The sequence below is a fragment of the Ascaphus truei genome, chromosome 2 (assembly GCF_040206685.1).
Source record: "Ascaphus truei isolate aAscTru1 chromosome 2, aAscTru1.hap1, whole genome shotgun sequence".
In the NCBI taxonomy this organism is placed as follows: Eukaryota; Metazoa; Chordata; class Amphibia; order Anura; family Ascaphidae; genus Ascaphus; species Ascaphus truei.
The window spans coordinates 333,684,818-333,711,002 of NC_134484.1; the positions used below are offsets into that span (position 1 = coordinate 333,684,818).

Consider the following 26,185-nt stretch of genomic DNA (forward strand, 5'->3'; position numbering starts at 1 on the left):
TTATGTGTCTCCCATAGTGTTGATGTTGATTCTACAGAGCTATTGTTGATATGGAGCTCGTCTCCAATTTGTGAGCTAATCTCTGGGTAATGCAGTAATGAGTCGTTCATCCTCCAATGGAATGATTGAGTCCTAGCAAAAGGGGGATCAAACAGGATTGCCACCGGGGCGTGGTCTGATCACATGATGGGCCCCATATCTGAGTGGACCAATACTGTACCTCCAGAATACCCAGGGATACATTATATTATATATTGTCAATTCTGGAATACGAAATCAAGTGGGGGTGATTAGAAAGAGTTGTTCCTCTGTCATTTATGTGAACTACGCCAAGCATCCCATAAACCCTAGTCTTTAAGTAGCAGTCTGAATTTATGGGCTACACTATATGGCCAGGTCCCACTGGCTGCTGCAGCGCCCGCCATAGGAGAAGAGCTGCCCCTCAATGGGGCCAGGCCCACTGCAAGGGGTGGCCGCCGTGCTGCGTGGCCAGTTTTTCCTGCAGACAGGAAAATTGTGATCAATACTAGTGATCGAGCGCTAGGCCACGCCCTCGGCAGTTCAGCCAATGAGGGTGAACCTGCCAGGTGACATCATGGCCACGCCCCATCACTTCCCCATCATAAAAAAAACAATTCCCTGAAGAAGTAGTTAATTCTACGAAACTAGTTGGATGTAACATTCTATTGCCTTATATCTGCTTACATTGGCCTTTGTCTATGTGTTGGCCTGTCCTGTTTTTATTTCATCCTGTGTGCTGTTTTGGACACTTGTGAGAGACTTTGTAAGACTGTTCAAACTTCCCTATTGAATCCACCACTGCTGTGAAGACAGCAGCAAGCTGCGTTTTAACCTCTGTGCAGAGGATACACCTGCCGAGGTACAGGAGCAGCTTCATATCGGCTAGGAAGCAGGAGCGATTTCACCGAGCCCCAGTACCAGCTGCTGAACCTGGCTGCATGAAGGGAAATCCCCTTGGGAGTGAAAAGACTGACGTCCTGCCCCAGAATCAACTGAGCTGCAGCAGCAGAGGGAAGCAAGCACCTGAATCTACAGCTAACAGCCGAGTGGTAAACAGTGTGATACACACTACATGCCTTTTACCAACCTTTTTTTATGTACGCAGATATATTACCCCCTTTTTAATTCTATAATATATTGTTGAATTTGCTTCACTATTTGGCGTTGTGCGCTGTTTTCTTTTGTTTCCACTTCCCCATCATGCCTCCCCTGTTTTCCCCCCTACAGCTCACTGCAGACCAAGGAACTCGGCTGCACGCGCTGCCAGCCTGGCAGACGCGCCAGCGCAGACAGTGGGGCTGTAGCGTTAGTCATAGCTGAGTGTGCTTGATTTGAGTGGGGGGACTTATCCACATCGGGGTCTGGTACCATATTAAAATTACCTCCCAATATCAGCAGTTACTCTTGGCTACCTTCCATGGATTCCAACGTTTCCCTTAAAATCAATGTGTCCTTCCTTGGTTGCGTATATTTTAACTAACGTGATATGTTGGCCTGAGAGATGCCCGTGAACCACTAGGGACCGCCCTGCTTGATCTCTCTTAACCTCCAATACCTGGAACGGAATGTCCCATTTAATAGTATCGCAGCACCTCTTTTTTTCTAGTAAAAGAAGAATAGAATGCTGTAGGGTACATCCTGCTGAAAGTGTTTGAGAGCTCCTGAGTATCAAAATGTGTCTCTTGCAAGGAAACAATATCTGCTTTCAAGTTCCTGAATTCTTTTAGGGCCAGTCTACGTTTACCGTTACTGTTAAGACCTTCAACATTCAGGGTGTAAGGAATAGCCCCTGGGTTTGGCTGGAACTCATTCCTTACACAGCTATGCAGTTCCAGACAAACCCTTTCTGCTCATGCAATCACCTGCTTCTTGTTGCCTCCTGTGCACCTCTGGCCTGATTGGCTTGCTGTGCTATTTCGAGTCAGCACTTCCCTCCAGGAAGTGTTGTGCATAAATCCAAATCCTCTTTAGTGTCACTGTGCTGGCCACAGGCTTCTTGCTTTTTCCTTCTTGGCCTTGCCGTGCTGAAGTGCTGGGTTCCCAGTGTTTGCTTCTTGTTCCTTTGCTGAAGCAGCTTGGCTTCACGTTTCCTGCTCTCCACACTGAAGCGGCCTTGTTCAAGTTTCCAGCTCTCTATGCTGAAGCAGCTTAGTTCCAGTTTCCTGCTCTGTACGCTGAGTGGCTCAGTTCAAGTTTACTGCTCTCTAGCGCTGAAGTGGCTTTGTTCCAGTTTCCTGCTTTCTATGCTGAAGCGACTTCACCCAAGATTTCCTGAAGATGACCGCGGCCTCCCCTCCTGTGCCGCCTACCCCGACCCTGGCTTGTCTACGTATTACCCTGCATTCTCCAACCCTGACCCAGCTTTGTTTGACTACGGACTGCGCAACCCAGAACCGGCTTCGTGGTCTAAGGTCGGTGTATTCACATCCCCACCTCAGCCCTGCGGTCTGGTCCTGGTTTGTGGCGAGCACATTCGTGACACATGGATACTAACTTCAATGGGATTGTCTAGTCATTTCCAATATCGTGTCTCTTTCTCTCTCTCTCATGTGAAAGCTATGAACTAAGGACTTTAATGGTTGTAGGGAACAAATGTGGGTAAAAAACGTAGGGAAGGGTTTTTCCCCCTCCGCGGACATGGGGAAAAACAAAAAAACAAAAATTAAACTATAGCGTAAGATGAGTGTAACCAGCCACTCATTCCAGATTTGCGGCCAGACCCTACATGGACTAGCGGGCATATGGCCCTACTGGGGGTACCTGACATCGGGCATGCAGGGTTCCCATCCTGAATATAAAATGGACTATAAGTCATATTAATCCCTGACAACTGTGGGACCGATAAAAATATATAACTTTCTCATGTTAGCGTGCATTTATAGTGATAGGCTTCCCGGGTAGGAATATATATATAAAAAAACGATTTCTTATTCTCTCTCTAAATGATCAATGTTTATTAACATTACATTTTTGAGCTGTGATTGCCTTGGTTTCTCCATGAGGCTTGGTGTCCCCTGTGTCCCAGAACAAAAGATCCCAGCTTTTCAAAGTCTTTGGGCCAAGACCCCCTCCACATAGCCGGGGCGTTTGATCTGTGTGTTCATCAGTTTCATCCACCGGACAATTGTAGTAGCCCCAAGAGGCTGGCAGAAGACTCCAAACTGTCTGTTAAACAGAACCTGTTGCTTGCCAGATCCCCGATCAAAGAGATGGCCGTGAACCCGATTGGAGGTCCACTGCATCAAAGTCGGTCTTACATATTTTATCTTCGGGCAACCGTGCCCTCTGCCGATTGATCATCATCCATGTTGTTTTCTCAAGATCTTTGGTGCTGGCCCGATCCATCCCTGGGGGTCAGACCCAACTGGATAGATGCTGTTTCTGTATACCAACTGGATAGATGCTTATTCCTCTGGGTAACGGATCGAGATCTGTCTGCCTTCATAATTTACCACCAGGTGTAATGGAAAGGCTCACGGCTAATGAATACCCGTTTCCTGGAGAACCGCTGTTACAGGTCACAGCCCTCTCCTCCTCTCTATTGTCATCCAGGATAGATCCTGGAAAATCTGGATGGAATTGATTTCAAATTCAATGGAGCCTCTGTTTCTGCAGACTTTCTGCAGCCTTTTAAAATCCTTTCCTTGGTTGCATATTGGTGTCATCTTAGAACCACGTCTCTGCTTCTTTTAAGGTCATCAAATCTCAGACGTAAGGCTCTATGGGCTCTATCCCAGAAGATCGCCATCTTGTAGCTGGGGGCCAATTGACTTAAACAGTCTCTTAAGATATTGCTGGTGGGCTTCTGCAGACACCGACTCAAGGACATGATGGATTTGTAGATTCTGCCTCCACTCCCTGTTCTCCAGGTCGTTTATGCCATCCTTCATAGCTCTTTTCTCGTCATTGAGACGCAAGACCTCATCATCAGTATTTACCTGATTTTGAAGGGAAATGTCCATCTTATTTTCAAGATCTGTAGTTATTTTAGCCAGTAAGGAAACTTCTGTTTAAAATTCCTTTATAGCTCTATCCAGAGCTGATTGATGAGGAGGAGTTTGTCATTTTATGTAGTTTTCATTAAATACTTTTTTTAACCTTCAAATTTGGTGAGTTCCCCAACTTCTTTTCATAGCAAGCGGTAATCCACTCGATAATTTTTTGTTTCTGTTGCTGCCTGGATCGGAGGACACCACCGGTTTCAGCATTGTTGCGGGAGGAATGGATTAGTGGTGACACCTTGTGAGTGTGTGGCTCTACACCACTTCATTTGGAAGGAGACGGGGTAAGGTGAAGCTTCTCAGGGGGTCACACAGCCTGGTGGGAATCCACCTCTCGGTAAGTACCCCGCTTCTTATACCTTGCTTTAATCCTTGGTTTTTCTCCCCTCTCCGTGCACCTATACTTATATGTACAGGACATTGCTATTATCAATTTAAAAGACTGTTATTTGATTTCACTTACCTTTTTGCTTCTGGAGCTGATATTTGTTTTTTTGCTCTCTGACTGAAAGCCCACTTGCATTTCTCTAAGCAAAGTCTGGAGGTCCTGCTTTGTGATTACTGTGGCATCCTCAGCCATATCCAGCTCACTGTTGGAAGCAGATCTCCACCCTGCCCCCTCCTCTGCTATGGCCCTCTCTGCAGAGTTCTAAGGGTTGCTTTTCTATCAGGGATAACCCCCTCACACCCTGCAGCTTGACGCTCTCCTTCTTTGTTTACCTTTATGAGCGCACGCTCCCACGTGCTCAGCTTAGCGGTGGCATCTTTGTTTTTCTTTTCAGACACTGCTTGCAGCCCGCAGATGAAACGGGCAAGATCAGGGGTCCCCAGCTTCAGAGTTTTCTTCTGCGACATCCCTGCTGGTTCCCCAAGCCTGTGTGATGTCCCGCAGGGCCGATCAGTGCGGCGATCGCGGGTTATATAAAATTATGCTGGAGGAGTGCATGGAGCTTCCTTAGCTTGCGTACATCCGCATGATGGCACAAGCGCGCCCCCATGAGTTGATGTTTTAAAAAAGATGAAAATGTGCCAGAAGTGAGAAAGAGGTTAAAATGTATTTATTTTTATTTATAAAATGTTTTACCAGGAAGAATACATTGAGAGTTACCTCTTGTTTTCAAGTATGTCCTGGGCACAGAGTTAAGATGACAAATAATACATGGTTACAAATATAGTTACATAAGTGAACAGGGTATACATTATATACAAGACATAGCATGCACAGTTACAGATAATATATATTAAAGGCATAAGTAACAGTTACAGACCAGGTTAAAATGTGAGACAGCTTTGGTTTTGAAGGAACTTAGACTGGCGGAGGCTGTGAGATTCTCCGGTAGATTGTTCCAGTTTTGAGGGGCACGGTAAGAGAAGGAGGAGTGGTCGGATACTTTGCTGAACCTTGGGACCATGAACAGTCTTTTGGAGTCAGATCTCAGATGATAAGTGCTGCATGTGGTAGGAGTGAGGAGCTTGTTCAGGTAGACGGGTAGTTTGCCCAGAAAGTATTTGAAGGCAAGACAGGAAAGATGAACTTTGCGCCTAGACTCAAGTGATGACCAATCTAGTTCTTTGAGCATTTCATAGAGGTGTGTTGTAGTTGTATTGTAGAAGAAAGTGGCATATTTAATTGAAGAGGATGTCAAGTTTGCTAAGGTGGGTTTGGGATGGCGTATACTATGGCCCCATAGTCGATAATTGGCATTAGCATCTGCTGTGCAATACGCTTTCTGACCAGCAGACTTAGGGGGGATTTGTTCCTATAAAGTACACCTAGTTTGACATATATTTTTGATGTCAGGTTATTAATGTGCATCCCAAATGTTAAATGGGAGTCAAACCATATGCCCAAGTATTTACAACCAGTAACAGGAGTTAGGGTGGTATTAGTGTTGGTTCTGATCTGGAGCTTAGTCATTGGAAGCTTTAAAAATGTAGCCTTGGTCCCATATACCATTTTTTCAGTATTGTCAGTGTTTAAAAATAGTTTGTTTTGGGAAATCCAATTTTCAAGTCTCAAAAAGTCAGATTGAAGTATGTGTTCAAGGTCCGAGAGGCTATGGCTGTGTGCATATAAGATTGTGTCATCTGCATACATGTGTATTGATGCTCCATTACAAGCTGTAGGAAGATCGTTGATGAACACGGAGAAGAGAAGAGGCCCCAGGACAGAGCCTTGCGGGACACCACAGGTGATATCTAAGGGGTTGGAGTAAGAGCCTTAGATGGACATATGTTGGATCTACCTGATGGGTAGGAATGAAACCAGTTTAAAGCATGATTCCTATTCCAGAGCACAGGAGTTTGTTAAGCAAGAAAACATGATCAACAGTATCAAAAGCCTTTGCAAAATCTAGGAATATTGCACCAGTGAGTTGTCCCCATTCCATTCCACACTGGATTGCATTGCAAACTTTTTGCAGGGTAGTTACCGTGTAGTGTTTGGAATTGGTTAGAGAAAATTGTCTTGGTATAGTAATCGTTAATTGGGAGTGAACATATTTTTCCATGACTTTGAAAAGAATTGGGAGAAGAGAGATGTCTGTAGTTTGAGACAGTGTTCTGTCCCCACTTTTGAAGATTGGGACATCTCTGGCAGTTTTCCAGGTCGTAGGGATGTGGGGAGTAGTATACCAAGCAGAGCACAGCTAGCGACTTGTAAACTTTGCAATGAAAAAATCCCAGGCAAACTCCAAAAATAAGGGTTGTGGCCTGCAGACAGAATGGTGAGTTAGGATGGGGCATAGTACCCAGAGAGGGTGCAGAGGAGATGTGAGGGAACAGAATCAAGGGGAAAGGATGTACAGTACCGACACACTTTATTCTCGCTCGGCTAGTCCCGCGAATTCGGGTATACCCGGGTGTATTCAGGTTTCTGATCGTTTTCTGCCAGAGTGCATTGCGTTATTTTCCCGGCAGGGATTTAAGCATTTTATTCCGGCTGGTTGCAATACTGCAATGCCGTGTAAATACACATGGTGGCGCTTGCGAGCTGTTCTCTTTGAAGCCGTCCCCTATAATGAATTGTAATGCAGTATATATACTGTATATATATATACTGTATAACAACAACCCCTATAAGCCCTAACATACACTGGCGACACACTTTATTCGAGCTCGGCTAGTCCCACGAATTCGGGTATACCCGGGTGAATTGAGGTTTGTGACTGTTTTCTGCCCGAGTGCATTGAGGTATTTTCCAAGCAGGGATTGAAGCATTTTATTCCCGCTGGCTGCAATACTGCACAGTATATATAAACTGCATTACAATTCATGAATTTATGCCATCTGGTAGACACGCGAAGCATTGCAGCCTATTAAATCCTAATCATTATCATTTAACAGATCAGCCGCCCGTCAGCCAGGCATGAACCCAGGCTGGGAAGGCAAACGCAATGGGGCTTGTCAGAGGTGAGGAGCGGCGCATTCCAGGTATCTGCCAGGTACATACTGGGTATTTGCTCGAATAAAGTGTGTCGGTGCAGTACAGTACTGTTCACATACAGTACTGTATATGCACATACATACATGATACTACTGTATGGGCGGTGGGGGCGAGATTTGTTTGCAGCAGAGAGAGATCCGCTGCTCTCTCTCTGCGCAAACATCGGCACATTAAAAATTATTTTAAATACATTTTTATTTATAGTGTACATGTGCAGGGGGTCTCCGGAGCTGAACCGCGTTGGTTTCAGGTCTGGGGACCCCCTGCTCCCCGAGATACAGCCCCCTTTATGAGGTGCTGGTATCCCTCTGCTTGGTTTAAAGGTCCCGATCACGTGATCGCGGCCTGTAAACCAAGCAAAGCAGAGGGATACCGGCACCCCCTAAAGGGGCCTGTATCTCGGGGAGCAGGGGGTCCCCAGACCTGAAACCAGTGCGGTTCTGCTCTGGAGACCCTCTGCACATGTACAGTATCAATAAAACACATACAGTATACAGTATAAATAAACACTCGTTCTTTACCTTAGCGGCTATGCGCTATGGTAAAGAAGCAGCATTTCTGTATTTTAATAATATTGTACAGTGAGCAGAGGGTTCCCTGAGCCAGAAATGAATGCTCAGGTACCCCCCCTGCTCCTGCTCAATATTATTAAAAATACAGAAATGCTGCTTCATTACCATAGCGGATAGCCGCTAAGGCAATGAAGGGGTTAACCCACCGTGCCCGCTTTATTGTGGGTAGTGGGGATGGGTGAGGGGGGTATTTGGCCCTTGGTGTGAGTTTAGGACTTGCGGGGGGGTTGCGGGTGCACTTAACCCCTTCACGACCGTAGCAGTTAATACCGCTACGGTCATGAAGGGGTTAAGCCCTCCCGCTACCCCCCCGCAAGCCCTAAACAAGCACCGTTGGGGCTAATACCCCATTCACCCACACCCGCTACCCACAATAAAAAAAATACACACACACAGCTGCCGCCAAAAAATAAATAAATAAATCTAAATAAATAAATGACAATAAATAAATTTGAAATACATTTTTATTGATAGTGTACATGTGCAGGGGGTCTCCGGAGCTGAACCGCGTTGGTTTCAGGTCTGGGGACCCCCTGCTCCCCGAGATTGTTTTGGCCGACAAAAAAAAAAATGATGACATCAAATGATCACATGGTATGGTAGCCAATCAGAGCGTGGGAACTCCATCCCTACTCTGATTGGCTACCATACCATGTGAGGGCGGCCATGTGCCTTTTCATGACGTCATCTTAAAGGCAATTGAAGCAAAGCCATTCTGATTGGCTGTGCTTTCATTCCCTTTAAGTGACGTCATCATTTTTTTTTTGTCGGCCAAAACACATGGTTTTCACGGTCCAATCAGGACCGTGGGAACCATGACGCAAAATGTGACGTCATAGGCCTTTAAAAGCCTATGTCGTCTCATTTTGAAGCCAGACGCCGCTGAGGAAGGACCTCCGGGAAAGAAAGAAGACCAGGGCGTGGCCGCAGACGGGGAGAAGACCCCGCCCCGCCCCGCTGGAAGGAGATAGAAGAAAGAAGAACACAGATAAAGATGGATTACAGATAGAAGACCCGTGGATTGATTTGGATTTTTAGTTTAATGTTTATTATTTTGTGGTTTATTATTTTATGGGTTCCTGATCGTGGATTGGTTCGTGAGTAAGCTGCGCAACGGGAGTCGGTGGGGGCAAGTAATGGTAAGTGAACTACAGTAAAGAAATGTATTTTATTTAACTTGTTAATTTTTTCAAAAGGTTTTTTAACATGTGTATTTATTTTTTTTTGTGGTATATCATTTCTTGCCACTGTATGTATGTATGTATATATGTCTAGAGAGATATATACATACAGTACAGTACAGTGTAAGAAATGATGTTGTTTTAAAAGCTGGATTAGATGTGTTTTAAATTATTTTGTGTATGCTGCTACAGTATGCTTTATTGTGAGTTTAAAGTATTTTAAAATGAGATAGATGTATTCCTTGGTATTGTATTGTGTGTTTGAGGAAGGTCAGGGATAGGCTTGGTTTGTAAAGGTTGTATTTTTGTCGGTACTTATATTTTTTCAAAGGCTTAATTGTTCTGCTCTAGGCGTGAATTTGTTAATTGTTTGTTTTATTGTTCGGGATCTAGTGTGAATTGTTTAGGGATGTAAATAATGATTGCTAATTGAGTTTTGTTTACTTGGTTGATTAATTTGCAGAATGTATATGATACATAGATATTTAGGCATCATTTATATTGGAATGTAAGTTGTTTAAATGGCTTTTCAGAGGTTTAGTGATGATTTAGATTGAGAGATCAGTTATGAATATTAAAGGAAATTGATTTTAATTTAGTGTGTATGTATGGAGAAGTGTTTGGTTGTATGACAGTGGTTTTGATAACCCTTCTACATTTATTTGTACTGTATATTGGTTTATCATGGGTGTGTATATAACGTGTGTGTATATATATATCTACTATATATTTCTGAAAGCACTGTATGTCTGCGTCCCTAGCGGCAATCTCATTGGTCCCTTGGCCCGCCCGCCCCCGCACACCTCTCATTGGGCTCACACACTCACACCACCCCCTTGGCCTGCCCCCCACACCTCTCATTGGCCTAAGGCGGAGTGACGGGCCAAAGGTCCAAAAAAAACCACACACACACACACTGTCCTCTCCCCCCTCATCACACTCACCTCCCCCCCTCCCCGGTGCTCACCTCCCTCCCGCTCCACTCCCTACCCGGCGGGGGGACACGCGCCCACCTAAGACGCGCCCGGAAGCCGCTCCACTCCCTCCCGCTCCACTCCCGCACTCACCTCCCTCCCGCTCCACTCCCGCACTCACCTCCCTCCCGCTCCACTCCCGCACTCACCTCCCTCCCTCACCTCCCTCCCGCTCCACTCCCGCACTCACCTCCCTCCCGCTCCACTCCCTCCCGCTCCACACCACTCCCTCCCGCTACACACCACTCCCTCCCGCTACACACCACTCACCTCCCGCTACACACCACTCCCTCCCGCTACACACAACTCCCTCCCGCTCCACTCCCGCACTCACCTCCCGCTCCACTCCCGCAGTCACCTCCCTCCCACTCCACTCCCTCCCTCCCGCTCCACTCACCTCCCTCCCGCTATACACCACTCCCTCCCGCTACACACCACTCCCTCCCGCTCCATTCCCTCCCCGGCGGGGGAACAGGCAGGCTGCCACGCGGCGCGTAAGATGGCGGACCCCCTTCCTCCCTCGCGCTCCATTCCCTCCCACTCCACTCCCTCCCGCTCCATTCCCTCCCGCTCCATTCCCTCCCGCTCCACTCACCTCCCTCCCGCTCCACTCCCTCCCCGGCGGGGGAACAAGCTGCCACGCGGCACGTAAGATGGCGGACCCCCTTCCTCCCTCGCGGCACCGAGTGAGAAGATGGCGGCGGCCGGAAGTACAGGTAGGTGTCGCGTGTGTCACTCCCCCACCTCCCCCCCACCTGCGGCGCTGCACGGAACTGAGAAAGGGCGCATCACGGGACTGAGACATGTGTGTGTGTGTGTGTGTGTGACTTTGTGTGTGTGTCTGTGACTGTGTGTGTGTGTGTGACTGTGACTGTGTGTGTGACTGTGTGTGTGCGACACTGCCCCCCCTCCTGTCCACTGCCCCCCTCCTGTCTACTGTCCATCCCCCCCTCCTGTCTACTGTCCCCCCCCTGTCCACTGTTCGTCCCACCCCTCCTGTCCATTGTTCATCCCCCCCCCTCCTGTCCACTGTTCGTCCCCCCCCTCCTGTCCACTGTTCGTCCCCCCCTCCTGTCCACTGTTCGTCCCCCCCCTCCTGTCCACTGTTCGTCCCCTAACCCTCCTGTCCACTGTTCGTCCCCCCCCTCCTATCCACTGCTCGTCCCCCCCCTCCTGTCCACTGTTCGTCCCTCCCCTCTGGGGAGAACGGAGAAAGAGGGAGAGAGAAGGGAGCGGGAAATTTAACTCACGGCAACGCCGGGTCTCTCTCCAACTCACCTCTCCCCCTCGGCGCTCCAACTCACCTCTCTCCCTCCCCGCCGGCGTTCCAACTCACCTCCCTCCCCGGCGGGGGAACAGACAGGCTGCCTCGTGGCGCCTAAGATGGCGGCGCCCGGAAGGACCCCCTTCCTCCCTCGCGGCGCCGAGTGAGAAGATGGCGGCGCCCGGAAGTACAGGTAGGTGTCGCGTGTGTGTCGCTCCCCCATTTCCACCCCCCCCACTTCCCACCCCCCACTTCTCTCCCACCCCTACTTCTCCCCCCCCCCACTTCTTTCCCCCCCACCTCCCAGAGCACGCTCTCTACGGCTCAACATCCCCGAGGAGCAGGAGGAGGGCGGCAGGGAGTTAATACCTCCTTTGTGCCACCGGGAGTCGGCGGAGGCCACGAGGGGGGAGAGAACCAGTGGCAGCCCAAGGAGCGCGGCATGCTGCCAGGTGAGGAAATGCAGGGGGAGGAATCCATGCCTTTGACGCCCCCCCTGCCTTTGACGCCCCCCCCCTGCCTTTGACGCCCCCCCCCCTGCCTTTGACGCCCCCCCCCTGCCTTTGACGCCCCCCCTGCTTTTGACGACCCTGCCTTTGACGCCCCCCCCCCCTGCCTTTGACGCCCCCCTGCCTTTGATGCCCCCCCCTGCCTTTGACGCCCCCCTGCCTTTGACGCCCCCCCCCCTGTCTCCGGCCAACGCCGGGTATACACACACACACCTCTCCTCCTCCCCATCACACTCCCCTCCCCGGCGCTCACTCCCCCTGCCTTTCACGCCCCACCTCCGGCCAACGCAGAGTATACACACACACACACTGACTGACACACGTACTGATGCACGCACACAATCCCTGGCAGCCACACGCACACAACCCCTAACAGCCACATGCACACACACCCTGACGCACGCACACACACTGACTGACACACACACTTACTGACGCACGCACGCACGCACACTGACTGACGCACACACACACACGCACACTATCTGACGCGCACACACACACACACACACACACTGACTGACACACACACTGACTGACACACACACACACTGACTGACACACACACACACTGACTGACACACACACACACACACTGCACACACACTGACACACTGACACACACACACACACTGACTGTGTGTGCGTCAGTCACTCAGTCTGTGTGTGTTTGTGTTTCTGCGTCAGACTCACTGACGCGCGCGCGCGCGCGCGCGCACACACACTGCATGAAGCTGTAAAGGAGGGAGGGGGGAGACTGGATTGATGTGAATGGGGGACAAACAGAGAGAGGGGGGAAGAGAGAGAGAGGAGCGGGAACATTACATCCCGGGCAACGCCGGGTCTCTCAGCTAGTATATATATATATATATATATATATATATATATATATATATATATATATATATATATATATATATATATATATATATATATATATATATATACTGTATATATCTCTATCTCTCTCTCTTTCTCTCTGTCTCTCTGTATATACTGGTATATAAAATATATATATATATAGTTGCATGATGAAGCCACAGTACAAATTCATGGGTGAGGGTGGGTATCGGGCCTGTGTGGCTTAACCCCTTAATCACCTTTGCGGTTATTATCTGATAAGGTGTTTAAGGGGTTAATTGATATCTGAATGTAATTGCAATGTATTGGCTTTTGATAACCCTTCTACATTTATTTGTACTGTATATTGGTTTATCATGGGTGTGTATATATATATATATATATATATATATATATATATATATATATATATATACTGTATATATCTCTCTCTCTCTCTCTTTCTCTCTGTCTCTCTGTATATATATACAGTATATATATATAGTTGCATGATGAAGCCACAGTACAAATTCATGGGTGAAGGGTGGGTATCGGTCCTGTGTGGCTTAACCCCTTAATTACCTTTGCGGTTATTATCTGATAAGGTGTTTAAGGGGTTAATTGATATCTGAATGTAATTGCAATGTATAGGCTTTGTATTTGCTATGTATGTTGTAGACAAGACAAGGATTTTGCTGGCAACGGACACTTCGTATTGATGAGGTCATTAGTACTTTATTTATTTGTATATGCTAGTTAATGTTTTTAATAATGGGCAATTAATCTATTATCCATATCTGGATAATAGTTATTTTGCACATTATTGTACTGTAGGTGTTGGGGGGGAGGGTGTATGTATTGAATGTATAGGCCAGGTTTATTTTTTTTACATTCAGGGTTTGATTCTGTGGTTTTGCGTGGGGCCTATGGAGACCACCTGTGGGTATCCCCAGGTATCCCAAGGGTATCAGGCTGGTGGTTCCACGGGTGACACATGCGGGGATGACGATGTGTGGTCCCACTTCTGTGGGGGCACCGCGGACCCGTAGTCTGCGGGGATGACGATGTGTGGTCCCACTTCTGTGGGGGCACCGCCGACCCGTAGGTGCGGGGATGATGATGTTTGGTCCCACTTCTGTGGGGGCACCGCGGACCCGTAGTGAGCACCCATGAGTTCCCCAGACCCCCGAGGGAACCACCCGAGGCCCCGCAGACACCTGTGGGTTTGACCCGGGGCTCCCAGACATCCTTGGGCCTACCGTGGAGACCCAATTGTGGCCCACGGTGACCCAAGGAGACCACCTGGGTGCCATGGTGCTGGCAGGATCCACCAGCAGGCCTCCAGAACCTGTGTAAAAAGGGCTGCTGGTAAACTGTATGTCTGTCCAGGTGCCCTGCCAGCCCACCGGGGACTAGCGTGGGGCTGCGTTATGAACCCTGTATGTAAAAGGATAAATCTTGTATTTATGGGGGGGCACAGGGGGTGGGTAATGTATTTTATAAATATAATGCTGTTTATTGTGGGTCATTGTACTGTTTTTAGTGTGGGTACTGGGGGTGGGGTGTTTCCCCAACGGTATGTGGGTAGGCCTCCCTTGTGGGTACTGACTGGGTGGTTAGGCCTCACGGGGGGGGTTTAGTGTGGGAGGGTATGTAGGCATCCCGAGTGGTGGGTGAGGGTGGGTTAACCCCTTCATGACTGTAGCGGTTAATAACCGCTATGGTGATTAAGGGGTTAGGGGACATTACTTTGTATGTTTTAATTTTTGTGTCTGTTTTGCAGAAGCGGAGGGGTCATGGCCAGGGTGGGGGGGGGGGTAACGGTATGTGGGTAGGGGGTGAGGGTGGTTAGACCTCACAGTATGCACATTGGGTCCCCCCCCCCCTCCCCACATTTACATACACTGCACTGACAGCAATGCAGGAAGGGAGATTTACTGGTAACAGAAACATCTCTCTGCCTTCAGTGTAATCTGTTTAAAGCCCCCTACCCCCTAATGTGTGTTTCTGTAAAATCTCTCTCCCTTCAGTGTAATCTGTTTAACAGAAACATTAGGGGGGAGGGGGCTTTAGGCCTTTACATCTCTCTCCCTTCAGTGTAATCTGTTTAACAGAAACATTAGGGGGGAGAGGGCTTTAGGCCTTTACATCTCTCTGCCTTCAGTGTAATCTGTTTAACAGAAACATTAGGGGGGAGGGGGCTTTAAACAGATTACACTGAAGGCAGGGAGATACAGGGAATGTACTGTATTGTTCATCATGTACATTGCAATGCTGTGTATAATGTATAAGGTTTTTTACAATTAGATAGATGTAATCCTTGGTATTGTAAGGGTTAGCTTTGGTTTTAAATTGTGTTTTCTGGTTGGTACTTACAGTATATATTGATTTTTGTTTACTTGATTGGTTAAAATAGTTGACTTGTTTGGAAGTGTTTGTATTTACTGGTAGAGTAGCTTGCAATTATATTGTTAACATTCATTTGCAGAATGTATATGGTGCATAGATTTTATGCATCATTTATACAATGTAAATGCAATGTACTGTGTGGATTGGAATGTTATGTTTTATATTGTAAAATCAGTTAGGATTATTAAATGGATTATTATTATTGTCTGTATAGAGAAGCGTTATTTGTAGGACAGTATGATTTTGATAACCATTCTACATGTATTTGTATATTGGTTCATCATCTGTGTGTATATATACTGTATATATATATATATATATATATATATATATATATATATATATATATATATATATGTATACAGTATATATATATACACAATATATACTGTATATGAATAGGGATTGTTATTATATATATATACTGTATATATATACAGTATATATATACAGTATATATTTATTTCTCTTCATGTATTTATTTATTTATTTGGATTTATTTATTAATTGTGGGGCTGCTGTGCGTGAATTTTTTTTATTGGGGGTGAGGGGGGTGTTTGGCCCTTGGTGTGAGTTTAGGACTTGCAGCAGCAGCACAATTAATAAATAAATCTAAATAAATAAATAAATAAATGAATATAAATAAATACATTTAAAATACATTTTTATTGATAGTGTAAATGTGCAGAGGGTCTCCAGAGCAGAACCGCACTGGTTTCAGGTCTGGGGACCCCCTGCTCCCCGTGATACAGGCCCCTTTAGGGGGTGCCGGTATCCCTCTGCTCTGCTTGGTTTACAGGCCGCGATCACGTGGTCGGGCCCTTTAAACCAAGCAGAGGGATATCGGCATCCCCTAAAGGGGGCTGTATCTCGGGGAGCAGGGGGTCCCCAGACATGAAACCAACGCGGTTCAGCTCCAGAGACCCCCTGCACATGTACACTATCAATAAAAATGTATTTCAAAAATGTATTTATTGTCATTTATTTATTTATTTAGATTTATTTATTTATTTTTTGGCGGCTGCTGTGTGTGTATTTTTTTTATTGTGGGTAGCGGGGGTGGGTGAATGGGGTATTAGCCCCAACGGTGCTTGTTTAGGGCTTGCGGGGGGGTAGCGGGAGGGCTTAACCCCTTCATGACCGTAGCGGTATTAACTGCTACGGTCGTGAAGGGGTTAAGTGCACCCGCAACCCCCCCGCAAGTCCTAAACTCACACCAAGGGCCAAATACCCCCCTCACCCATCCCCACTACCCACAATAAAGCGGTCACGGTGGGTTAACCCCTTCATTGCCTTAGCGGCTATCCGCTATGGTAATGAAGCAGCATTTCTGTATTTTTAATAATATTGAGCAGGAGCAGGGGGGGTCCCTGAGCATTAATTTCTGGCTCAGGGAACCCCCTGCTCACTGTAAAATATTATTAAAATACAGAAATGCTGCTTCTTTACCATAGCGCATAGACGCTAAGGTAAAGAACGAGTGTTTATTTATACTGTATACTGTATGTGTTTTATTGATACTGTACATGTGCAGAGGGTCTCCAGAGCAGAACCGCACTGGTTTCAGGTCTGGGGACCCCCTGCTCCTCGAGATACAGGCCCCTTTAGGGGGTGCCGGTATCCCTCTGCTGTGCTTGGTTTACAGGCCGCGATCACGTGATCGGGCCCTTTAAACCAAGCAGAGGGATACCGGCACCCCCTAAAGGGGGCTGTATCTCGGGGAGCAGGGGGTCCCCAGACCTGAAACCAATGCGGTTCAGCTCCGGAGACCCCCTGCACATGTACACTATCAATAAAAATGTATTTCAAATGTATTTATTGTCATTTATTTATTTAGATTTATTTATTTATTTTTTGGCGGCTGCTGTGTGTGTATTTTTTTTATTGTGGGTAGCGGGGGTGGGTGAATGGGGTATTATCCCCAACGGTGCTTGTTTAGGGCTTGCGGGGAGGTAGCGGGAGGGCTTAACCCCTTCATGACCGTAGCGGTATTAACTGCTACGGTCGTGAAGGGGTTAAGTGCACCCGCAACCCCCCCCGCAAGTCCTAAACTCACACCAAGGGCCAAATACCCCCCTCACCCATCCCCACTACCCACAATAAAGCGGACACGGTGGGTTAACCCCTTCATTGCCTTAGCGGCTATCCGCTATGGTAATGAAGCAGCATTTCTGTATTTTTAATAATATTGAGCAGGAGCAGGGGGGGTCCCTGAGCATTAATTTCTGGCTCAGGGAACCCCCTTCTCACTGTACAATATTATTAAAATACAGAAATGCTGCTTCTTTACCATAGCGCATAGCCGCTAAGGTAAAGAACGAGTGTTTATTTATACTGTATACTGTATGTGTTTTATTGATACTGTACATGTGCAGAGGGTCTCCAGAGCAGAACCGCACTGGTTTCAGGTCTGGGGACCCCCTGCTCCCCGAGATACAGGCCCCTTTAGGGGGTGCCGGTATCCCTCTGCTCTGCTTGGTTTACAGGCCGCGATCACGTGATCGGGACCTTTAAACCAAGCAGAGGGATACCGGCACCTCCTAAAGGGGGCTGTATCTCGGGGAGCAGGGGGTCCCCAGACCTGAAACCAATGCGGTTCAGCTCCGGAGACACCCTGCACATGTACACCATCAATAAAAATGTATTTCAAATGTATTTATTGTCATTTATTTATTTATCTATTTAGATTTTTTTTTATTTTTTTTGGCGGCTGCTGTGTGTGTGTATTTTTTTTATTGTGGGTAGCGGGGGTGGGTGAATGGGGTATTAGCCCCAACGGTGCTTGTTTAGGGCTTGCGGGGGGGTAGCGGGAGGGCTTAACCCCTTCATGACCGTAGCGGTATTAACTGCTACGGTCGTGAAGGGGTTAAGTGCACCCGCAACCCCCCCGAAAGTCCTAAACTCACACCAAGGACCAAATACCCCCCTCACCAATCCCCACTACCCACAATAAAGCGGTCACGGTGGGTTAACCCCTTCATTGCCTTAGCGGCTATCCGCTATGGTAATGAAGCAGCATTTCTGTATTTTTAATAATATTGAGCAGGAGCAGGGGGGGTCCCTGAGCATTAATTTCTGGCTCAGGGAACCCCCTGCTCACTGTACAATATTATTAAAATACAGAAATGCTGCTTCTTTACCATAGCGCATAGCCGCTAAGGTAAAGAACGAGTGTTTATTTATACTGTATACTGTATGTGTTTTATTGATACTGTACATGTGCAGAGGGTCTCCAGAGCAGAACCGCACTGGTTTCAGGTCTGGGGACCCCTGCTCCCCGAGATACAGGCCCCTTTAGGGGGTGCCGGTATCCCTCTGCTCTGCTTGGTTTACAGGCCGCGATCACGTGATAGGGACCTTTAAACCAAGCAGTGGGATACCGGCACCTCATAAAGGGGGCTGTATCTCGGGGAGCAGGGGTTCCCCAGAGCTGAAACCAACGCGGTTCAGCTCCGGAGACTCCCTGCACATGTACACTATCAATAAAAATGTATTTAAAATAATTTTTAATGTGCCGATGTTTGCGAAGAGAGAGAGCAGCGGATCTCTCTCTGCTGCAAACACATCTCGCCCCCGCCGCCCATACAGTAGTATCATTTATGTATGTGCATATACAGTACTGTATGTGTACAGTACTGTATGTTAGGGCTTATAGGGGTTGTTGTTATACAGTATATATATATATATATATATATATATATATATATATATATATATATTTATATATACTGTGTATATACAGTACTGTATATATATATATACTGCATTACAAGTCATGAATTTATGCCATCTGGTTGACACGCGAAGCATTGCAGCTTATTAAATCCTGATCATTATCATTTAACAGATCAGGCCCCCGTCAGCCAGGCATGAACCGTGGCTGGGAAGGCAAACGCAACGGGGCTTGTCAGAGGTGAGGAGCGGCACATTCCAGGTATCTGCCAGGTACAAACTGGGCATTTGCTCGAATAAAGTGTGTCGATGCTGTAGGGTGAGATGATAAGAGGAGCATGGACACCTCATTCTTGGTCGCAGGGGAAAATGAGCTGAGAGTTGTTTTAGGTGTACAAAAGGACATAAGTGTTGGCATAGGACATAGGCATGTGGCAGATACCTGTATGTGTTGCATGTGGAACTTTACATGAAGAAATGTCATGTCTTATTGACTTAATCTTGTCTGTGAAGTAGGTGGTGAGGTCTTGGGCCATGAGAGTAGAAGGGGGTGTAGGTGTATTGGTGGAGAAGGGAGTTAAATGTGGCAAATCGTCATTGAGAGTTGGAGCACAAAGTTTGTATGAGTGAAGAAAAGTAGGTTTGCTTGGCAAGGGAGAGGGCAGTGTTATAGGAGGAAAGCATACATTTATAGTGGAGGAAGTCTGCCTTTGAGCAGGATTTCCTCCAAAAACGTGCTGCAGTGCATAAGCACTTTTGGAGGTAGCGGATGAAAGGTGTGTGCCACGGTTGTGGATTGGATTGGGTTGTCGGAGGTGACGTGTGGTCTTGTCTAAGGCTAATGATATTATGCTGTTGTATAGAGAAGTTGCTAGGTTGGGACAGGAAAGGGTAGAGATGGGAGAGAGGGGAGGTTGTAGAGATGTTGAAAAATTGGAAGGGGTTAAAAGTATGTAGATTTTTGTATGTGAAAGTGTAAAGTTAGGAGGTGATGATCAGAGAGAACAAAGGGCGTGTCATAGGGATTAGAGACAGAGCAGTAGCAGGAGTAAACCAGATCAAGTGAGTGGCTATTATAGTGAGTAGGAGAGGTGGTCGACTGGGAGAGAACAAAGGAGGAGGTTAAGGAGACAAAATGGGTGGCTTAAATGGCAGTGGGATTGTCAATAGGTATGATAAAGTTTCCCAGTATGACATTAGGTTTGTAAGAAGAGAGGAAGTGAGGAAGCAAGGCTTCAAAGTTGTGAAAAAATTGGGATGAAGGTCCAGAGGGACAATAGATGACTGTGACATGAAGGTAAATGGTGGAAAAGAGACTGGCAGCATGGACTTTGAAGGATGAGGGAGAAAAAGGATAATGGAGGTGTAACAGGGGACTTATCCCTGTTCACAAATGTGCCTCTAATCCAGCAGTGTGGTAGTTAACTGCTGGTAGGCAATTAACTAACACCACCTGCCTGATTGTCTTTTGAGACAGGAAGAGAGACTCCTTTGCTCACACCTGAGCTGAACTTGGAGACAGAGCAGAGATTCCTTTGTCCACAACTGGGCTGAACCAAGGAAGGGCAGATGTCTTGAGCGACAAGCTGACCACAAGACAAAGGGCACAAGATTCTAACCTGGAGCCTGACATTTTCTGTCCACACAAGGGTGCGGTTCCAGGAGAGCAGAGAAGCTTCCCCTACAGCAGCCCAGCTAACAGATAAGACTTTTTCGTATAAGACTATTATCTATGTATGTGTATTGATAAATGTCTCCATGATTTGGGGCTGGTAAATAGCTTTGCTAACCAACCCAGTCAGAGAGGGCTGAGCTACATGTATAGATAGTCTCCAAAGCAGAGAGAGGGGTTTTCGGTTGGCTCACTATTTCGCTTATGTTGATTTTGTTGCTGTTTAAAGCAACAGGCACAATAAAGCCTTGTTATAATTTCACCTTACAACAGTCTGCATTGTGTACCTCTGCACATGTTCTCCTACAGGAGGTATTACATGAAAGGTTCAGCATGGGAAAAGTAGTATGCTAACTTGTCCACCCTGTCTATTGCCTTTACTGGGGATATGGCTGAGCGAGAGACCTCTGTAAAAGAGTGCACAGGAAAGACATTATCTGAGGAGGTGAGCCAGGTTTCTATAATGGCTAGAAGTTTGACAGAGATGGAAATTAACAGATTGTGCATTTCATAAGGCACAAGAAAAGGGAAGGGAGAGGTATACTGAGGATTTGGTTGGAGTGATCAACAATGCATGGTGAGAAGGAGACTTTGGGCAGTGTATGGGATGTGAGAGGATTGATATGTGGATAGGGCCAGGATTGGGATACATGTTGCCACAGAGTAGGAGTAATAGTGAAAGAGGAAGAGAGAATACGATATGGTTTATTTTTCTTTAGTGTTTGGTGTGATGTGGTGTGATGTGAGAAGCAAAAGAAGTTGGTAGCTATAGAGTGAAGGAGATGACAGTAGAGAATGGGGAAATTAAGCAATTATGGTTATGGTTATGTAACATGGTATGTCCATAAGTACCTTTCTTTCCCCCACCGTGTATCTGTGATGTAAGTCCCTAGTAAGTTCAGGGCCTTCATGGGTTAATCTATGGGCCATTGACCCCCATTTCCACCCACTTGTAAGTGATGGGTACAGTTCATGAGCCCGCCCCTTCCTGAAGCTAATTCATGGGTGTTGCAAAGTTACAGTCTTGCTCTGCCTTCCAAGCTGACACCATGGGCTGTCAGCCTCTCCCATTGCATGTTTCAGCTGGCCCACCTCAGGCCTGAGGACCACCAAGACTCAAGGCCCCATACTATCGGGCAAGCACCATCCTGAAGTCCTGGGATGTTGGACTTCAAGAACTATGCTGTATGAAGAGCTGCTGCAGTATGTCAAATAAACCTACTTGTTCACCATAACTCTGCCTGGGTGTCAGTCCCTGGGCAGGAGGGGCAGGGAGTGCTGTGAGGGAGCTGACATCCTACATCCTAGGATCCCATCACAGCTGGAGGCGCTGATCCAAAGAGCAAGAACCCAGAGACCACCAAAGCCTATCCTGTTGCCCCTTACCATCGCGGCTACTCAGCTCTCCTGAACCAGCAGGTATGCCTCAGCACCACACTAAGATAGTAATTCAGTCCTTCTCCCAGAGGGGGGGGGGGAGAAACATGGGTTACAGTTATAAGTATGGTAACTAGAGGCAAAGTGCAAGTGACAGAGATTAGAGAGTAATGGTTGTTCAAAGCTGAGAGGTGGTTGAAGTCATTACTTATATATGAGGCTAACGTGTCAAGATGGCCTGTGCCATACACAAACCGCATGTACAGTAGTGTTTGCCCTTTGGCAGCCGCCAGAAGCTTGCTGCATTAGGTAGTGTCAAAGTGTGGTGAAACGGGTTGCAGAGGGAATTGGCAGATGGCGTAGTCATGGTGCGACGAGTGACTGGATGAGGTTACTTGGTTACTCTCATGTTCAGAGTGGACCAAATCTGACTTATATCTCTTGTTACCATTTACTAAAACAACCATTTTAACATCCAACATCTGAGGCTGATTGATTGTCTGAAATCAATGGTTTGAAATAATCTTTTACAAAATGTGACCACCTGGACTGACCCCTATCTATGTCCACTTCCTGGGCTGGGGCTTGGTCTCAGTAACGTGTGTACTGCTCTACTGTCTGTGTCTATTATCTACTTTATTATAGTTGTATATTAATAGTAATAATAATAATAATAACAACAATACTTTGTCAATTCCTTTCAAGGAAGATCAAACTTCTACACATTTAGTTTCTGCCAACCAGGCCACTGAGGCCAGCCACTGCCAGAGTACCTTCTAGTCGAACAACATCAGCACACCCTGGATAGAAAGAACACTGTACAAAAGAAACAGCGTCAGTAACTCTATAACTGCTCTGTACCTGTCAGATGTCTCATTTAAAAGCTTTAAACCAGCCTTTTATCCAGCCATGATTTTTGGCAAAACACAGATGTGCTCTGATTTTATTTTGCAGCTAGATCAGTTGGATAGCTTCCTTAAATGAGGTGGCACTGTTGGTGGTAGTGCTGATGAATGTGATAATTCTTCAGATGTAAGTGATGATACTGTGATCAGTATAAAAGATTGTGAAAAAGCATCAACAACAAGTAAAGGGAAACCTGCAAGCAGTAACATGCCTGTAACAGAGATGTATCCCTGTTTGAGAGAAATTACCTCTAAATCCATCAGTGTGCTGTTAATTGCACACAGGATAGCTACCTCTGTAATAAATTCAACTCGATATACTCTGAAGACTAAGATTCACTTAGACGTATTATTTACCTTCTTTCCCCTCCCTCTTCCGAATTCGGAGCGGGTTACCATGGTAACATGTGGGTTTATAATACTCTCAGTCAGAGAGGCACACCCACCCCCGAAATCGTTCCATACGGAACGAAACGCACGTCGGGTGAAGATGACGTCACGGTCATGTTTTGTAGCGCGACTGCAACAAAGGTTGTTAGTCACTCTGCCATGTTTATATCTAAATGTATCCCTGTTTAGCAAGCTTAAATAACATGTGGGCCATCAAGGCAACCACTAGCAGCTAGGGTCCTGCATTCTATTGTACTGAGGAATGGAGCTACTATCGATCACGCCATACACCAAAGCGATGGTTTGCAGTAACCATACACACATAGTTAATGGGAGGACAGACTAATCATTTACCTACACTAAATCAGCAGCTGTGCTATTTTGTTACTTTTACCAAGCTTCCTATAGTAATATCTTAATATAGCCCTATTTGCTCTACTATGTTCTGTCGACTAGATAACAAGCGATGGATATAGTAACAAACAAGTGAGCAGATTACAAAGCTTACTGAGAGTGGGGGTTAATTGCTGCAACTGTGTATTCATGTTGTAGCAATCTTCGTTTCAACATGTGTGTATTTTGGTTTCAACAATGAAACGTGCAGATTGCATAAGAATCAACTACACACTATAAATAATACTGGTATCATTATTTGCACACTTTTATGGATCACATCACTATTATATATGTTTTATTATTTCTCACATCACATTTATGATTAATGTATCCCTCCCAGGTGGATCAGTTACATTATTACACGTGAGTGTTAGAAATCAACTATGGACACTACAGTATGTCGCAGAATATACCAGTGTGTCTTCATATATAGGGCGCACCTAATTAACAAGCGCTGTTTGTTGTAATAGGTTTTAAACTATTCTTCTGTTACTTCAATAAAGATATATATTAGTGGAGATAGATTCCCATCTCTTTCCAGTATTGACAATTTGAGTTCTAATTCCAAGATGTTGAGTGCACTCTGTATATGGGTATACTGTTCTCCCTTTTGCAAATGATAATGCCCATCTTGGGTCTGTGAGTTTGATACTCTATGTCTACAGTGTACAGTATTGTACTAGTGAACATCAATCAATATCAATAATTATAAATACAATACCATATTATTTTCCTTTTAAAATCCTATACACTGAGCAATTGTAATATGTGCTATTTAAACAATGGTAAGAAAATCTCACTAACAATTTAAAAAAGTTCCCAATAAAAATGTGGTATAATCAACGTTAATTTTGATGGTATTTTAAACTACCACTTACCTGGATAAGCGGCAGTGCCTGTTGCTGAAAACACAGTAAATTATTGGATTTATGGCACTGTTTAAAACTGGTAGATTCTGAATAATCACAGATGCATAGACTCGTTCTTTGGTTTCGGGTAGCATGTTGAAGTTGTCTAGTATATCAAAGAGAAAGTAGGGACTCCAACACAGTATAAAAGCTGAGAAAAGAAACAAATTGTAATATCGTGCTAAATCCTACCTACCTACAGTAATTATTACAGGGTGTACGGCATGTATACATTAATGTGACTGACAACAATACCTCACTGTATTATTGCTGTAGTATTTATTGTATAATCTCAATTAATGCTAAATAAAAAATATTTCAATTGCTCAGTATGCCACTCGGCATAAGCAGCTAATGTATATCCTATTGTATATTCAATTCTCCAGGGTTCTGTGCTCACCAACAGATGCAAGAAGTGGAATGAGTTTCAATGCTGAGTTGGCTTCGGTCCTAACCAAATATTAGTTTTTTTGTTTTTCTGCAACTTATTTGGTTTTCATTTTTGATTTTTCAGAAATAAATCAAAACGTAAACTCAAAAGCTTGCCGAGTTAAATTTGTTTTGAGGATGAGCCGTTCTTGGGTTCAGACTCAAATTTCCCTCAGATTCAAAAACGTGTTCCGAAATTCAACTCAAACTTCTGAAAGGAGGATTTATTGCTGCAGGAGTTCAATCTGGAAGCTTGGACTCCCTGCAGCGCTATTCCTGGAGCAGCGGCTTTAAGCTTTTTCAGCTGCCCCTCTGAAGACAGTAAGTCTGGTTACGTCTGTAAATAGTGGGGGTTTCATGTGCATGTGTCTCTGAATATATTTATAATATATTGTCAATAATAATGTATTTTTTTTATAGTGCTGGTGTACATGGTATAGCATTTAAATAAAGGCAAAATTAATTATTCGACCAGAAAATTCACAATGCAAGTATTAGTATGTACAAGGTAGAGGAAAATACAGTGATTTGCTGAATTTCAAATAGAGATGGCTTTCTCTCCGGTCTGTAATACATGGATGTTTAAACAGTTTAATATAAAAATATAGCAATGTATGCAGTCATTTTTTGGAATAGTTTTTAAATCTCAAGTTAAGTTTGATTTTTTTTAAGCCCCCTACCGCCATTTTAGTTTAACAGGGTGGGAGCTAGGGGTTCCTCCGGCTTTAATTAGAATGATAAATCCATTAGTAATATGCACTGATAAATATCTGTGTATAAAGTGGATATCTGATATTTTATATTAATATAACTTATCTCTCAATTTGTACGAAAAGAGGTAACCTACCAGTGTGCAAGTTAAGTACCCAAAAGCAAGAATGAGAAAGCCACAGAAAGCACGTTAAATGGGCATGCTATTATAAAGCAGATGAACACTGTATGGTTAAATATTCCCACTGAAAAAAAGAGAAGTGTTACAGTTGCATACAGAGGTAGTAGCCAACATTGCGTCCGCTGGTGCGTAAGTCCTGCCCCCTTTTCACATTAGCCCTACCTCTTTTTGCCATTATAGTCGCAGTTCTTCTAGTTAGTGTTTGGTGTATGCCCCGCTGCAATGCGCTAGCGGGAGTAATAATGGTTGCTAATTCTGAATGCTGGAGCCAGTGTGATTTGAAAAGAGAACTATAGAGAAAATGAAAAATGGGCAGATTGAATACACG

General features: G+C 45.6%; 1 protein-coding gene across 1 annotated transcript in view; it reads right to left on the bottom strand.

The window, feature by feature from the left end:
* Positions 1 to 26,185, bottom strand: part of NPSR1 (neuropeptide S receptor 1) — a 376,437-nt gene that overhangs the window by 7,842 nt on the left and 342,410 nt on the right. Inside the window, exon 8 of the mRNA XM_075589097.1 lies at positions 24,507 to 24,687. Within this exon, the coding sequence (XP_075445212.1) occupies positions 24,507 to 24,687 (181 nt within the window). The remainder of the gene's footprint in view (positions 1 to 24,506; positions 24,688 to 26,185) is intronic.